This window comes from Euphorbia lathyris, chromosome 10, assembly GCF_963576675.1.
Source record: "Euphorbia lathyris chromosome 10, ddEupLath1.1, whole genome shotgun sequence".
In the NCBI taxonomy this organism is placed as follows: Eukaryota; Viridiplantae; Streptophyta; class Magnoliopsida; order Malpighiales; family Euphorbiaceae; genus Euphorbia; species Euphorbia lathyris.
Genome location: NC_088919.1, coordinates 18,768,240 through 18,783,432, shown reverse-complemented (window position 1 = coordinate 18,783,432; position 15,193 = coordinate 18,768,240). Strand labels below are relative to the sequence as shown.

The 15,193-nt window shown below is 30.4% G+C and overlaps 1 protein-coding gene across 1 annotated transcript; it reads right to left on the bottom strand.

Annotated features, from left to right (window-relative positions):
- Window positions 1-11,909: 11,909 nt before the first annotated feature.
- LOC136209114 (multicopper oxidase LPR2-like) lies at window positions 11,910-14,759 on the bottom strand. Its single transcript, XM_066000494.1, has 3 exons — window positions 14,444-14,759; window positions 12,745-14,202; window positions 11,910-12,137 (listed from the first exon to the last, which is right to left on the bottom strand). The coding sequence occupies exons 1-3, from the start codon at window positions 14,681-14,683 to the stop codon at window positions 12,084-12,086; spliced, it is 1,752 nt and encodes a 583-aa protein (XP_065856566.1). The 5' UTR covers window positions 14,684-14,759; the 3' UTR covers window positions 11,910-12,083.
- Window positions 14,760-15,193: the final 434 nt, after the last annotated feature.

Genomic DNA, 15,193 nt, shown 5'->3' with positions numbered 1-15,193 from the left:
GTGGTATTTCTCACCGTTTACAATCTGTTATCGATGCCTAAATTAATACCATTTTTTAAACGTTAAACCTATATTTGTGCTATTTTGTACGTGGAACCTACATTGATACTTCCCCAAAAACCACAGAACTATTTTGGTACCTTATCCCTGCATTTAATGTCTTTAACTTGTTTATATTAATGTTCTTGTTATTTGTATCTTTTATTCGTTCTTTCTCTTTTCAACTTTTTTGGCTAGTTAAATTTTGATTATCTAATTATTGTAATACAATATTATTGTAATAAACATATGGATCAATATAATTATCAAATTAAAACAAAATAAAAAGTTGATATTAAAAAAAAAATTCAAACTCATTTGAATAAGTCCTATTAATTTTAACACTATAAAGGGGTAAGAAATACCACTTTTATGAAGTTAATGGGGGTAAATATGATCATAAGGGGTGGGAAATACCACTTTTATGGAGTTAAAGGGGAAAATGGGACATTCGATGAGTTGGGGAAGGGTAAAATGACTAATTTGGACAAGTTAAGGGGGTGAGAAATACCACTTTTATGGAGTTAAGGGGGTAAATAAGATATTCGATGAGTTGGAGGGTAAAATGACTAATTTGGACAAGTTAAAGGGGTTGGATAAGCATTAGGCCAAAAATATTTCTATTATAAAATTTGGGAAATTTACATACAAATTCATATTTGAAAAACTATTTACAATTATATCAAGTTCTAATTTTGAATTATGTCATACTAATAAAATCATTACTTTTGATCTATTTTAAGAATTGGATTTTATAAATTAGAGATCTAGGATATACTGTCCAAAGTTTAAGGTTTATGAATTGGAGTTTAGAAGTTTTAAATTAGATTTTAAAACATATTTTATTTGTTTTAAATGGAAAATAATGACATATTGAGAATTAAGTTTGATAATATGATTTAATTGTAATTTTGTAGTTAATCATGATATTCATGTAGAAAACCCTACTACTACAACCCAATGACACATCAACAAAAACATAAGCCCAAAAAGCAATTAGCTTGCTCCAAAATTTGAAAATATGAAAAAAAAATAAAATCAAATAATTGGTTTGCAGAGTAATATTGAAAATACCCATAGTAACTAAACTAACTAATTTTGAGATAAAATCAAAACTAATCTATTAATATTAATAATAACTAATCTATTAATATTAGTATTAATAATAATGGTTCTTTCAAATTATCTGTTACTATTACAAACTAGAAGTAGGCCTGTGCAATGCACAGATTTCATTTTTTTATTTTTTTATTTTTTAATTAAATAATATAATTATTATTTTGTATTTGATAAAAAATTTAAAATAATTTGACCTCTTCTGTTCTAAAAAGAGAGTAAATATTTTTGTTTTAGTCCGTCTTTATTTATAGTTCGACATTCTTTTCTTAACTTTTAATTTTCCAGTTTCGTGATATACACTTGTTTAAATAACGATAGTACTAAAGCAATAAGAAATTTGAATATTATTTGTTTGAAGAAATGATAAAGTAGTAAGAAACTCAGCTAACTGTACATTTTTTTATGATTTCACATTTACTGCTACATATTTCTGAAAATATTTAAGCGAAATATTTATTTATGGTTAATCAATTTGTTAACTTAAGACTAACAAAATCAGAAATACTAAAACAATAGTTAAATAAATGATGACTTGCATGGATCTGATGATGGTTAAATTCTTGGCTTAATGCATATTTATACCCTTAAACTTGGCATGTTTTTTCTATAGGCACCCAGAATTTTAAAATAACCTATCACACATCCATAACTTTTATAATAACCTAATGCCACTAGTACAACCTAATGACACATCAACAAAGATGGAAGCTCAAAAAAGCATTTGCTTGCTATTAGACCAGAAATGGAAGCGCATCTATCATGGAAGGTTAAACTCGATTTCAATATTTGTTGTTGTTTAAATGTGATTTTAAAAAACATATAACTAAACAATATGCAAAGTTTCCACCTAATCTATTGGTTTGGAAAATTTTGGTCTAGTAGATCTAATGCGCTCGACTAATACACCTTTCAAAGATAGGTTTGGAAAATTCACTTGTCTAATATTAGGTCATTTCAAACTTTTGTACTTGGTTTATTTTATATGATACTACGGTTGTTTAATTGATGTGGATAGTAATATAATAGAAAACGGTAAATAAAAAAATAAATTACATATTACAATTAATCAGGATAAATAGAGATATGAAATACAAAACTGGGATATGCAACAGAGACAATTATCCTAAAAATATATGTCTATTAAACCTATAAAATAATACCAGTTGGGGTTAAGGGCCAAGCACTAGTCCCGTCTTCGATTGCTTTGAGGCACCAGACTCAACACCGTAGAACTCAAATACAAACTCAAATACAATATATATGGAATATAAAAAGTGAGATGTGTTACATGGAATGCCGTAGAATATAACTGATTGTAATGATTAATGACTAATTAATTATTAGAATCAAATTTAATTTCTAATAAATGTCAATCAACCACTTTGGTTAAATTGCTCAAAATAGCCAATTAATATCTTTTACGATGAATTACCAATTAAGATTGGTTTGAGCGGTTAAGAGCCTCAAACCGCTTAAGCTAGATCTCAAGTTCGAGTTCTAGCGTACGCAGAAAGCTTTAATTGGGAGAGGATCCGCCTAAAGGGTCCCGACGATCCTCGAACTGAGAAATTGGAAAATCTTTTATGATGAATTAATCTCCAGTTTAATAATTAATCACTCTTCAACACTACTTAATAAATAAATAATTACTTTTTTTTTGGTAAGAAATAAATAAATAATTACTAGTTATAGACCCGTGCTATGCACGAATTTTATATTTAAGAAATTATTCTCTTAATTTCAAAATAAGTATCATATTTGACTAAAAAATTTTGATTTGTATTAAATTTTTAGAAAATGAACTAAAGTATCCACTCATTAATTAAGTCAAAGATTGAGCAATTAGTGTGAAACTCATTAAAAATGTAAAATAGCAAAAAGAAATTACCTTGAAAACTAAACTTGACTCCCTTTCAAAACAAAAAACTAAACAACGACACTTCGTTAAATTGTATTTTAATATTCACTCTATCATTAAATACTTCGTTGAATACTTGGTTTTGAATAAAATGATATGTCATTTGCTAATCACAAATCAGAAGTTCTTTTTTAGTTGACTCTTGATGCCGCTACACACATTTTACCATGACTGAAAACCGGAGGCCGATAATATTAATCGCTACACACATTTTACCGTGACTGAAAACCAGAAGCCCATAATATTAACCATCACACTTCATAAACAGATAACTCAAACAGAACCAAAACTTCATCCATCCTTAATTTATCAGACAAATCAATATAAAATTCTGAGGATATTAGTTTCCCAATAACTGAGTTATCAAAATACAACATCTCCTCATATGCCAGTATCTCATTCTATAGCATCTAAAGAAGCAAGAGAAATAAAACAAAAGTAAACAATAATATATTTAATTGCTTCAATCTTAAACGAAATCAAGCTAAAAATATTGGCAAGGAGAATGTGGTATAATCTAAACATAATATCTTAAAATGCTACTAATGAGAGAGTAACAGGACAAAGTACAATATGGTCATAAAATTTTATTTAAATAAATCTCATTTCGCAGATGATGATTTTAGACAAAATTTTGCCACTATTACAACCTAATGACACTACTACAACCTAATGACATATCAACAAAGATGGAAGCCCAAAAAATCATTTGCTTGCTCTAGAATTTGACAATTTCAATCTCTGACTCTAATCAAATATTTTCTGACACAAAACTCTATTTCTCCACCCAAATCACATCTCTTTTACCTTTTTATCATCAACAAACACTTCCAAAAATCAAGGTAAGAGTTTCTGATGATGGCAATGTCATCAAACCACAACCTTCAAGATCTTTAATGGCTTCTATAATCAACCAAATCTTCAACCATCACTCTACACAGCATTTCCTTCTACTTTTCTCAAACAACTTCAGCCTGTTATCTAGAAACAGAAAATTCTGTGAATGTAAACAATTCCAACAACAATATTTCCTACTTCTCCAATATTTTATAAGACATGGCCTCATTTACTTCTCTTCATTATTCTTTAATAAATCTCAACTTTACCTTGGAATGTTACTACAGAGTTGTTCAATCCTCAAGCACACATAATTTGAAACCTCTAATTAAACCCATAAAGAGAAATCAAACTGATCGAGTAATTGGATAAAGAATAAGGATGCTTGTCATTTTTCATGAACACAAATGATTGTTAAAAGAAAGTTTTGCTAGCCAATCTCTGTGAAGAAAAGATTATTGGAAAACCAAATCAGAAATGAAATCAATGTAAGGAAGAAGAATAAATGAAAGCCTTAAAGCCAAATGTAAAATGCATAATCAAAGAGTATCTGACCACATCATTTAAAAGAAACCCTAACCTTGCCAAATCAACTTTGCTCAAAGTCGTTGTTGATTGAATGCTCTTGCTTTTTTATCAATTGTGCTCACAGTAATCGATGAGGTAGCGGTTTCATAATTCGAGAATCTTCAACAGAATGGTGAGTAGATAAAGGAAAAAAATACATTGAGAGGGATGGATAGAGAGAAAAGAAAAAGATGGATATGCTATCTATGAGTAAAAATCAATTCACATAATTATGAAAATAATTCATTTGAACGACTAACATAATTACGCCTAAAAGCGAAATAAAATAATTCTATTGAGGAGAAACCACTTACCTCTGATAGGAAAGAGACTGAGAAATAAAAGAGAAGGGAGAGATTTTAACTCAAGTATCAGAAAACCAAATCCATACAAATAACTCTCAGAAAAGCAACATATATCTCTAACACTTTTACAAAAATGATACCAGTCATCATATACATCCTTATTAAGGAAAAAATTAGAGGAAAAAACAACAAATCCATGTGGAAAAAATCATTTCCTTAAAAGCAAACTTTATTCCAATTATGACTTGTGAAAAACATACCATAAATAAACACCCATTTTAAAACTGAAAACAAAGGAAAAAAAACTAACACTGATTTGAAACTGTAAATTATATCTGTTTAGTTATGTTCATTAATAACTATTTAACAACATACCAAATTCCAATAACATTCTTTCAATTGAAAACACAAAAAACAAAAGCAAAATGTAAAACTAAAACAATACATTTCATAACAAAACCCCCATATCACAAATTTAGATAATAGAAAAGCAAAGAAACAAACATATGTAGAAGTAAATCACCACATATAGTCGAAAAATCACCAAAAATTCATCTTGTCATAGTCTATCTATCCCCCTTTCATTCATCTTCAAATTCACAGTCTGAAATTAACCAAAATATAATGCAATGATTTATACGAAAATAACAAAAAAGTATAAATTACACACCATTCTCAATTCTTTAGGTTAATTAAACTGCATACTTAATCTACTTCGCACCTTTCAATATTAAAACAGGTCGCATTCTCAAACCCGTTGATATGTCGATTTTAAGAAACAATTGACATGCTGCAAAATGACTTCATTGTCACCATCGTTGGTGGCATGGCCTGTGCTATAGCCGTTACAGTGACTATCACCACATCTAGCATTTCATCAAATAAAAACTGTAAATAAAATATGAAATTGCAAAAAAAAAAAAAAAATATGAAGCACATCATTCAAAGAAACCCTAAGTTAGTATCTCCTTAACAAATTTGAAGCAGCCAACATCAAATTTGAAAAAGGCAAATATCAATTAGACTCCGAAAATGATATGTAAAAGAAAGAAAACCTTTGCCTCTTCAATAGATCCACTGCATTTTTGTTTCAATAATTAAATGTAGGAAAAAATAAATAGTAAATCTACTCTGCATTTTTATTATTAGCGGATTCTAACTAATAATATGAGTCTCTAAGTTCTTGTATGTTATCGAGAAAGGAAAATCTAATAACTGCAACTTTTGTAGAAGAAAAAAAATCGCAAATTTAAAAGAATAAAATAAAGAGCAAAAGAAATATCTCAGAACAATTATACAAACATCTGAATTCTTGTGTGGTAAAAGCATGAGGGATCCCATCAGCAATTTAAGGACCGGAATTGCCTCTATGGGGAAGGAGCAACAAAATGACGCCATTAATTGATGTGAAGCACTGAATTCTGTGAGATGTGAACTATATGATGTTACTAATAGAGAAGTTGATTTATGTTGTGGTTACCGGAGGAGTTGATTTGTGGTTAGTGGGAAAGAGCAATTATCTCGTGTGAGAGGAGAATAACAATTGAAATTTGAGAGAGTGAGACAAAATGTTTGAATTAACAAAAAAATAAACTCTATTTTAATTTAATATAAGGGAAGATTCCGCAATGCAGACACATCAGCAAAATCAGTGTTATTATTTTGACACGTGTCAAATTTGACTATAGATTTAGATAATAGTAATAGATTGATTATATTAGAAAATATTCTATTTATATTATCAAAATATTCTATACTAAATTAAAATTCTAGATATATATTTAATATTATTTAATCAAAATCATAATAAGAAAACACAATTATATTTTCATTATGTATAGAAGAAGAAAAAATTGGTGAACTTTGAACATAGAAACAAAAACCAAACTGCTTTTATCATTTAGCATAGCATTTGAAGAGCTATTTACAGATAAAAAATTAATAAATTTATAATACGCATAAAGCCAAAATCAGTTACCACCTCAAAATATACTACAGTTAAATCTCGATAAATGAATGTTCGATAAAGTAATAACCTCGTTTATATAATAAATTCTTTCGGTCCCGACTTGGGCCAATGGACTATAGTAATAATCTCGCTAAATGCATTAAGTAATAAAAATATTTAAATCCTTGAGGGCCCAATGAAAATATAAATTAATAATTATTGAATTACATACAATATATATATATATATATATATATATATATATATATATATATATATATATTCGATCAATCAACTAGAAGTCATTTCTTCTGAAAAAATGCATCTATAGTTGATTGTTTTTTTTTTCCACCTAAACCAAAATGAACATCATCCTTAACTTTTTATAGTACAAACACAACTTCTGGTATATTTTGTTCATATTGTAGCAAGTAGTTGTTTAAGGTGACCATTGCTTGAAAGACCTCTTTTGATGATACATTTGCGACAACGCAACTATCATCTGACTCTGGATTATTTTCATTATCATTGTTCATTATTGACTGAATAATTTCTTCGTCTGTATGCATTTTACAATGAAAAATTATCTATAAAATAATAAATATTGATTTATCGATAAATGAATAATTTATTCATTTATCGATAAATAAATAATCTCGCTTAATGAATATTTTTTTCCGGTCCCAATGATATGCATTTATCGAGGTTTTACTGTAATTACTAATACAAATTAGTAATTAGGTCCCTTTTATCTCCCATGGAAAATCATTTACCACCTCAAAATATACAAATTAGTAATTAGGTTCCTCTATCTCCCATGGAATTCCAATCTCTCGCTCTATGAATTGATATCTCCCATATCAACCATTTAACTGATAAAAAAAGAGATCCATAAAAATCGTTTTTTTTTATCAATTATTAATTTCATATGTAAGCATATGAAATTGACAACTAAATTAAACACCAAGCTGCAGATCAATTTGTATATGTTGGCAAATGCAACAGAGATAAGTCCTACAAATTAGTTTGAACATGGACTCATTTGTTTTTTAATTTCAAAATCCAGATAGAGATTTGGCGATGATAGTTCAAGAATTTATTTATTATACTAATAATAATATTTTTATTATCAATATACTTACCATCACCATCAAATAATCACATTATTTTTTCCTACTCTTCGATTTCCAGTTCTAGTTCATGTTACTTCTTCTTCTCTTTCCCTTCCATCAAATAAATCAGAATCATACTCTTTTTTTTTTCTTTCTACTCCATCTCCCACTTGTGTAGTGCCGTTTTAAACCAAGATCCAAAAATCGGAATGAGAAAGAAAACCAAGAGTATCAAACCAAAATTAAAGTAGTCCTTAGTTGAATCAAATTAACAAGCACGTGATTGCTTAAATATATTGAAAAGCACATTCGAACAACAACAGAGGTCTAAGAACTAGAGTTCACTACAAATGCCAAGGTTTTCACATAGTTCCTGAAGTTTTAAGAAACATATAATTTCCAACATGATTTGCCAAAAAGGTTTGGGTATATCAAGGATGTTTGAATTGCAGCACCTGTCAAAGCTTAGAAATAACAAAAGGACTCAATCGAACTAAAGTTAAGAGCCTAACAACAATCGGAAGATTGTTATTCAAGTGCTATATACATATGTTCTTGCAAAATAGACATATGCAACCAATTGTACTGGACTCAAACACAAAGTATCCAATAGAAGTAATCGAGATGACTCTGGTTCAGATTATTCTATTACTAAAAAATCACTTATGTCTGAATCAGAAAAAAAAAAATCCAAATAAGGCCATCTTTGATTGTTGCAATTAGCTTGAATACATTACAAAATCAAAACATTAAGCTATTTAAGATGAAATTAGTGTTACTTTTATGGTTCCACACACCATGGAAAATTTGTAAAAGAAGCAGTAATTTATTAGAAGATGTAGGTAGGTGATATTGTTGATGTAGATATGGTTGGCCTCAAAAAAACATTAACCCATTACTGGTGTTGGATTTTTTCTCCGACAACTTGTATCATTCAATTGAGTTTTTTAGTTTAACAGAGGCACTTTGGTTTTATAACCATAAACCGTATTGAATTTCAGGAACCTCAGTTTTTCACTCCCCTTTTGATTAGAATTGACATTATTTTTTCTTTATTCTCCGGCAATTTGTTGATTATTCTCCAGCAAAATCAGACCTTAATTAACCAGTTTAATTATTTGGTGTTCAATCAGATGAGGAAGAAGCAGTGTGAATGAGAACATTTCACCGGCAAAGTGGAAAAATAAGGTAGTTCTGCAAAGTAGAAGGATGGAGTTTGGTTCTGGCTTGCTCTTGAATTTCTATCTCTCTCCAAAAATTTGTTCCTTACTATCACAAGTAATTAGGAGGGGAGAAAATCTGTTGTCCTCATTTCGGTGTCCCCTTCAATGTCACTCTCACAAAAAGTGGTCTCTTTTAATTAAAATAATATATTTTATGAGCCAAGGGGACCCATATGATTAAAATGGGCCACTTTTTATGAGAGAGACATGGAAGTGGACACCGAAAAGGAGACAACAGATTGTCTCCCGTAAAAACCTAACCTCTCTTTGACGAACATAGTCTATTAGTATAAAATAAACTTAAATAAGGATAATTCTACTATATTCCTAATAAAACCTTTCAGTTGTGATGTCAAATAATAAGCACCATTGTATACACACGACATGTGCTCAATACAATTTTTATATTGTATTTATCATATATGTTTGTTAATTATTTATCATATATGATTGTTCTATTTGTTTTATGTTGGATGTTTTTACTTTAATTTTATCTCTTGACATTATTTGACCTTATAAATATAATTTCTTAAAGAAGATTATATATATTTTTGGTATTTTCAAGTTGATATTACAAGGTCTTAACTTTTAGTGCACAAGTTTAGCATTCGGTATTAATGCTCCGTTAAAAAGTTGATTTTCCAAAAAGTATGGATTCCCTACTTTTGTAAAAAACTACTTTTCAGATATAAAAGACAAAATGAAGCCACTAATCAAACATTTAAAAATTTTCATTTTGAAGTTAAAAAGCGAACACGAGCATGAAAAGTAACAACCAAACACTGCTTAACATGAAATTACATCTATGTCCCCGTTTGAAATTGATATCAAGGCAGTAGCCAGAAGAAATAAACGATAAAGATCTTTTAAGGAGATAAATTAGCTAGGTTTTTTCTAAGCGGGTATGTGAAGTAAAAAGACAAAAATGCATCATTAGGTTCCTGATCTTCCATTTTTTGGTTCATTAAGCCCTCTGATCATTTATTTGAATACATTAGGTCTCTGATCATTTATTTGAATACATTAGGTTCCTGATCATTTATTTTTAGTTTCGTTAAACCCTTTATGACCAAATTAGTAAGTTATAAACATCTAATTCTGTTAAAAATACATTATTAACTTCATTTGAAGGTCTTTACAGTTTTCTTATAGCTACATTACACATCCAAAACTGCTTTCAAACAGTGAAAAAATACAAATTTTGAATACAGACGCAATGAATAACAGTCTCTTAACCGAATTTTATGTTCAAAATTAATTTTTTTGAGACAAAAAAAATGACCAGGAGTTTAATGTATCCAAATAAAAGATCAATGGTTTAATGAACCAAAAAATGAAAGATCATGGGCCTAATAATATTTTTTGCCTAAGTAAAAATCATAAAAATAGCCTCAAAGCATAATTCATTGGTTTAGAATTAATTACAGACTGAATACATTTTTAAAAAAAAAACTAAATACCTACTTATAATAATACAATACTTATCTTTCCAAATGTAGTCTAGATTTCATCATTTAAATCATTCCAAATTTTTGGACATGATGAGTCATTTCTTTTACAATTATGTAGATATAGTGTTCTTTTTTTTTTGATGGAATAGATCTAGTGTTCTATTGATACAATTTGTCCTTTCCACTCTTGATAAATCAGAAAAAATTACAAATGAAAAGATTATAAATAACAGCTACAATTCAAACAAATTAAGAGATGCAGCAAAATATATGAAATCTAACGAGAAAAGAGGAAAGAGGAAGTCAAGTCTCATTCTTCCTCTTTAATTAAACAGCAGTAAATTAAATTTACAAAATGCTTCTAATTCTCAAATGCCCAAAACAAATGAAGAAGATAGTTAACGATATTTGAATACAGAAAATTGAAGAAGACGGAGGAGATCCGAAGTAATTGATTTTTCTTCTACCTTCAACAACCTGCAATTCCTTGCATATTCTACTTCTCTATATCTCCTATTTCAATCCAATATTTCATTTGAGTTTTCTATATTCGCGTAACGTTGGACCCTTAAACTATAACTTAAAAATTAATTAGATCCCTAAACTACTAAAATCATCAATTAAGCTTTTAATTTATTTAAAAATCAACAATTCACACCATCTACTCTAATGCTCTTAAGAAATGATAGTAATCTAATTCTAATCCAACTAAATACATAATTAACATATACGATTTCTACCTTTTTATTTCACCTTGGATTTTACTTCCTATTTTCCATTGGGATAAGTGGGAAATCTCTCCCTTCTTAATAAAATTTCTAACTTCATTTCCATTCTCAAATTCTTTTTTATCTTGGATTCTTTTTGAGATTTGAGATTAATATATTTCATATCCTATATGATATTAATTATGTGCTTAATTATTATATTAGGATTAGATTAATATTAATTCTTAATATCATTTTTTTTAAAAAAAAATTTGCGCGCCTCCATCCCACCCGGATGTGATTCGAACCCATTACCTCCCTAATCATAAGTAAACTCTTAAGCACTAGACTAAGAGCTTCACTGTAATTCTTAATATCATTAAAAAAAAGTAAGAATTGTTGATTTTTACATAATTTAAAAGCTTGATTGGTAATTTTAGTAGTTTAGGCAGCTATTAATTTTTCAAAAGGGCTAATATGAGCTATATGCCTTGTATATTTCATTTGATTTTATTTGTCATCATGTCAAATAATAATGACAATTTTGATTGATTTTTTGGGAGTGGTTGCCAACACACAACATGTGCTCAACACAACCATTTATTTTTATCATATATTATTTTTCTTGGTGTACAAAATATCATTTTCAACATAACCTTTTCTCCATTATTTGAACTACTAAATTTGCAAAAAGAATTCCATATTGAAATATAGAAAAAAGAAACAGAATTTAATTTATAGGAACAGAACAACAGATTAATTTCTTTATTTCAATATTTCAATAAAATATTAACCTTTCATTTTTGTTTTTTTGGAGAGATAGTAAATGTGTGTGTTCTCAGTTGGCCACCTCTAACTCAAGCCATCATCTTCAGTGGTCGCATCATCACATTATCTTCATGATCCAATATCTGCAATACCATATTATAAACTTTTAATTAACTATAAAATAAAATACAAATCTTGATATCATATCCATTTTTGGATATCACCCCAATACACTTCATCTTCACCTGCCCGTGAATCATATAAAACAAACCTTTTATATATACGTATACTAAGAATTACCAATTTGCTGACTAAAAAACAAATTCTCGAATAATAACAAATTGGTTTAATATACAAATAACCCTCTGAACTTGTCCAAATGTTACAACTGTCTCTTCAACCTTTCAATTGTAACAACTTACATCTTAAATTTGTCCAATTGTAAAACATAATCCCAAATTGCTGATATGAACTGCAATTGAAAGAAACACGTGAAATATAAAAACTGCAACGCTCGTGAAGTGTGATAATCAGATTTTTGGCGTGATACGAATCCGGTAAAACGTTTTTACGGCTGCTTCAAGTACGGGGTAAAAAAATTCTCAATTTAGAGTTATGTTTTACAATTGGACAAGTTTAAGAAGTAAGTTGTTACAATTGAAAATTAAGGGAGACAGTTGCAGTATTTGGACAAGTTCAGGGATTATTTGTATATTAGGCCTAACAAATTTGCAATGAAATCGTACTTACGTGGCAATGGTAGACGTAACCAGGCTCTGCAGTTGCATCAAACACATACGATGTATTCGAGTGTATGTAACCAAATTTCACAAGAATCTTTGTCACTTTCCCGGGTGACATCTTGTACACATTCTTCCACCCTTTCTCATGGGGCTGCACCTCTACCTTCTTGCCACGTGCGTACTTGTCGATTTGGCACTTAATCGCGTCGTTCAATTTCGACATGCATGCTTTAAACTCTTCCAAATTAACCAACTCTGTTTGATCCAGTACAACAAATAACCCCAAGTGAATGTGCAATGGATGATTATCTTCCGTCAGATTGATCACATTCCAGACTTCACTGGTCCCCACTTTTGGAGTCTCAGTCGCTGGTTCCTCGTAGGATTTTCCATTGATGTAAAGATGTGTTGGCTCATCAATGGCACTTGTGTACTCATACATAGCAATGTAACGTGTTTTCGATGTACTAGATAATTTTGGAGAAGGGTAATTTAGTAACTTCTTTGGTACTCTCGACGTGTCAACCTCTGATTTCTTCTGGATAATGAACTTCATCACTTTCCCGTTAGCTTCATTTACTGGATCTCCACCGGGAAAAGGATAGTTTGCATTATTGGCTAAAACAACAGTGTCTGATTTTGACTTTGAAAAGTCAACAACCACGTCGGCAATTTCAGAGGGAGCTAAAAGTGTTTCATTGGTCGCAACAGGCTCTTCGAGGTACACAGAATCGGATGCCACGTGGATAAACGGAAGACCATTGGTGAAAAAGAAGTTAAAAAATCTAGCGTTGCTGGCATTTATAATGCGGAACCTGTATTTACGACGTCGTACAACCAGATAGGGCCATGCTTTCCCATTAACGATGATTACATCGCCGAAATACTCCGGCTGCCATTGTGGATGTATGGAGGGATTATTTCCGGTAGGATTCATGTATAATGAACCATTGGTGAGGAAGCTCCGATCAAAAACCACCAAGGTCCGATCAAACTCGTTTCCATGAGGCAATCTGAGAGGAAATTCAACATTTGGATGGCGGATGATATAGGCTCCGACCAAGCCGGCGAGTAAGTTGACTCGAGTCAAACCCATGGCGTGATCGTGATACCATAAGTTTCCGGGCTGTTGGAAATTGTGGTAATGATAAGTTTTCTTAGTCCAAGTGGGTCCCTTGTCTTGAAATCTATTGGTGAACCATGACTCTGCGTGTCCGTCACTCTCCGGCTCGCCAATAGCCCCGTGGAGGTGAACCACCGTGGGGATCCCCTTTTTGGTGGTGGAGACGGCGGTCGGAATTGTTGGGTCCCATGGAAGTATATGCTTGGAAGGGAGGTGATTTTTCCAAGTGATAAAAGTGTCAACGGCGTGAATAGCCTCTATAGTTGGACCTGGAACGGTGGCGTTTTGCTTTGATACACCGTAAGCAAACACTGGTGTTGGCGGGAGTTGCTTGTGGAATTTCTGCCAAACCAAACAGCGCTTAAGAAATATTTAAAAAGAAAAGCATTTCTCCTTTTATGAAACATTTAATAATGTAAAAAACAGAATGAATGTTTAGAATGGAAAAGAAATATTAAAAAAGTGAATAAATAAATAATTAATAAAAGAAAGAGTGACTTTCCAGCTACAAAGAAAGAGTTACAGTATATTATTAGGAATTAAAAAGAAGAAATAATAATGCAAGAAGAAGAGAGTTAATTACCCAATATTTCTGGAACATAGAAATTCTGAGGCGTTTAGGTTTGGGAAGGGCGTTGACGACATCATATCCATAGATTCTGGGCATGTCAGGCAGCTGATCGACAAACGTTTCCAAGGTTGATGGATTAATGACCGCATCTTCTTCTTGTGCCCATGTTGATGTTGTAATAATAAGACAAAGAAGAAGCAGCAGCAGAGGTACACAGAATTCATGGAACAACAAAACTCTTGTACCCATCATAAATTAAGAAGAAAAACCAGAGAGAGAGAGAGAGAGAGAGAGAGTGTGTGCGCTTTGTGGGCTTCGATTTCTACTATATAATCAAAGACTCTCTCTCCTCTCCAAAAGTCTGTCTTTTCACACAAGGGCCTCTTAACTTTTTATATTTTGGTTCCCTACTAAATTTGGATTTTCATATGAGGATTAATTAGCGGGTAAATTACATTTATTGTCACTTAACTTTATTCATTTTCGTGAACAGAAATAGAATTCAATTAAATGGGTTAGGGGTATGAATATCTCTTCAGATTTTAATTCCCAATACACTATATTAGGAGAGACTAAATGCAATTCATCAAATTGCTGAATAAGTAATAAATTAATCTAAAATAGAAAATAAACTAACTGCTACTTTTCATTATTCTTTTCAATGGAAAATAAGTAATCAAAATGCACCAAACCTGGTGCATTTTAATTATGTTTTTAGAAATCACTTATCAAAGCCACTTACAAGCTTGCCGATGCGTACCA

Excerpts from the sequence above, each read along its gene's own strand:
- LOC136209114 (XM_066000494.1), bottom strand. The coding sequence starts at position 14,683 with ATGATGGGTACAAGAGTTTTGTTGTTCCATGAATTCTGTGTACCTCTG. Across the intron at positions 14,203-14,443 it reads CTATGTTCCAGAAATATTGG|AAATTCCACAAGCAACTCCC; the intron begins GTAATTAACTCT and ends TTGGTTTGGCAG. Across the intron at positions 12,138-12,744 it reads GTTACGTCTACCATTGCCAC|ATATTGGATCATGAAGATAA; the intron begins GTAAGTACGATT and ends ATGGTATTGCAG.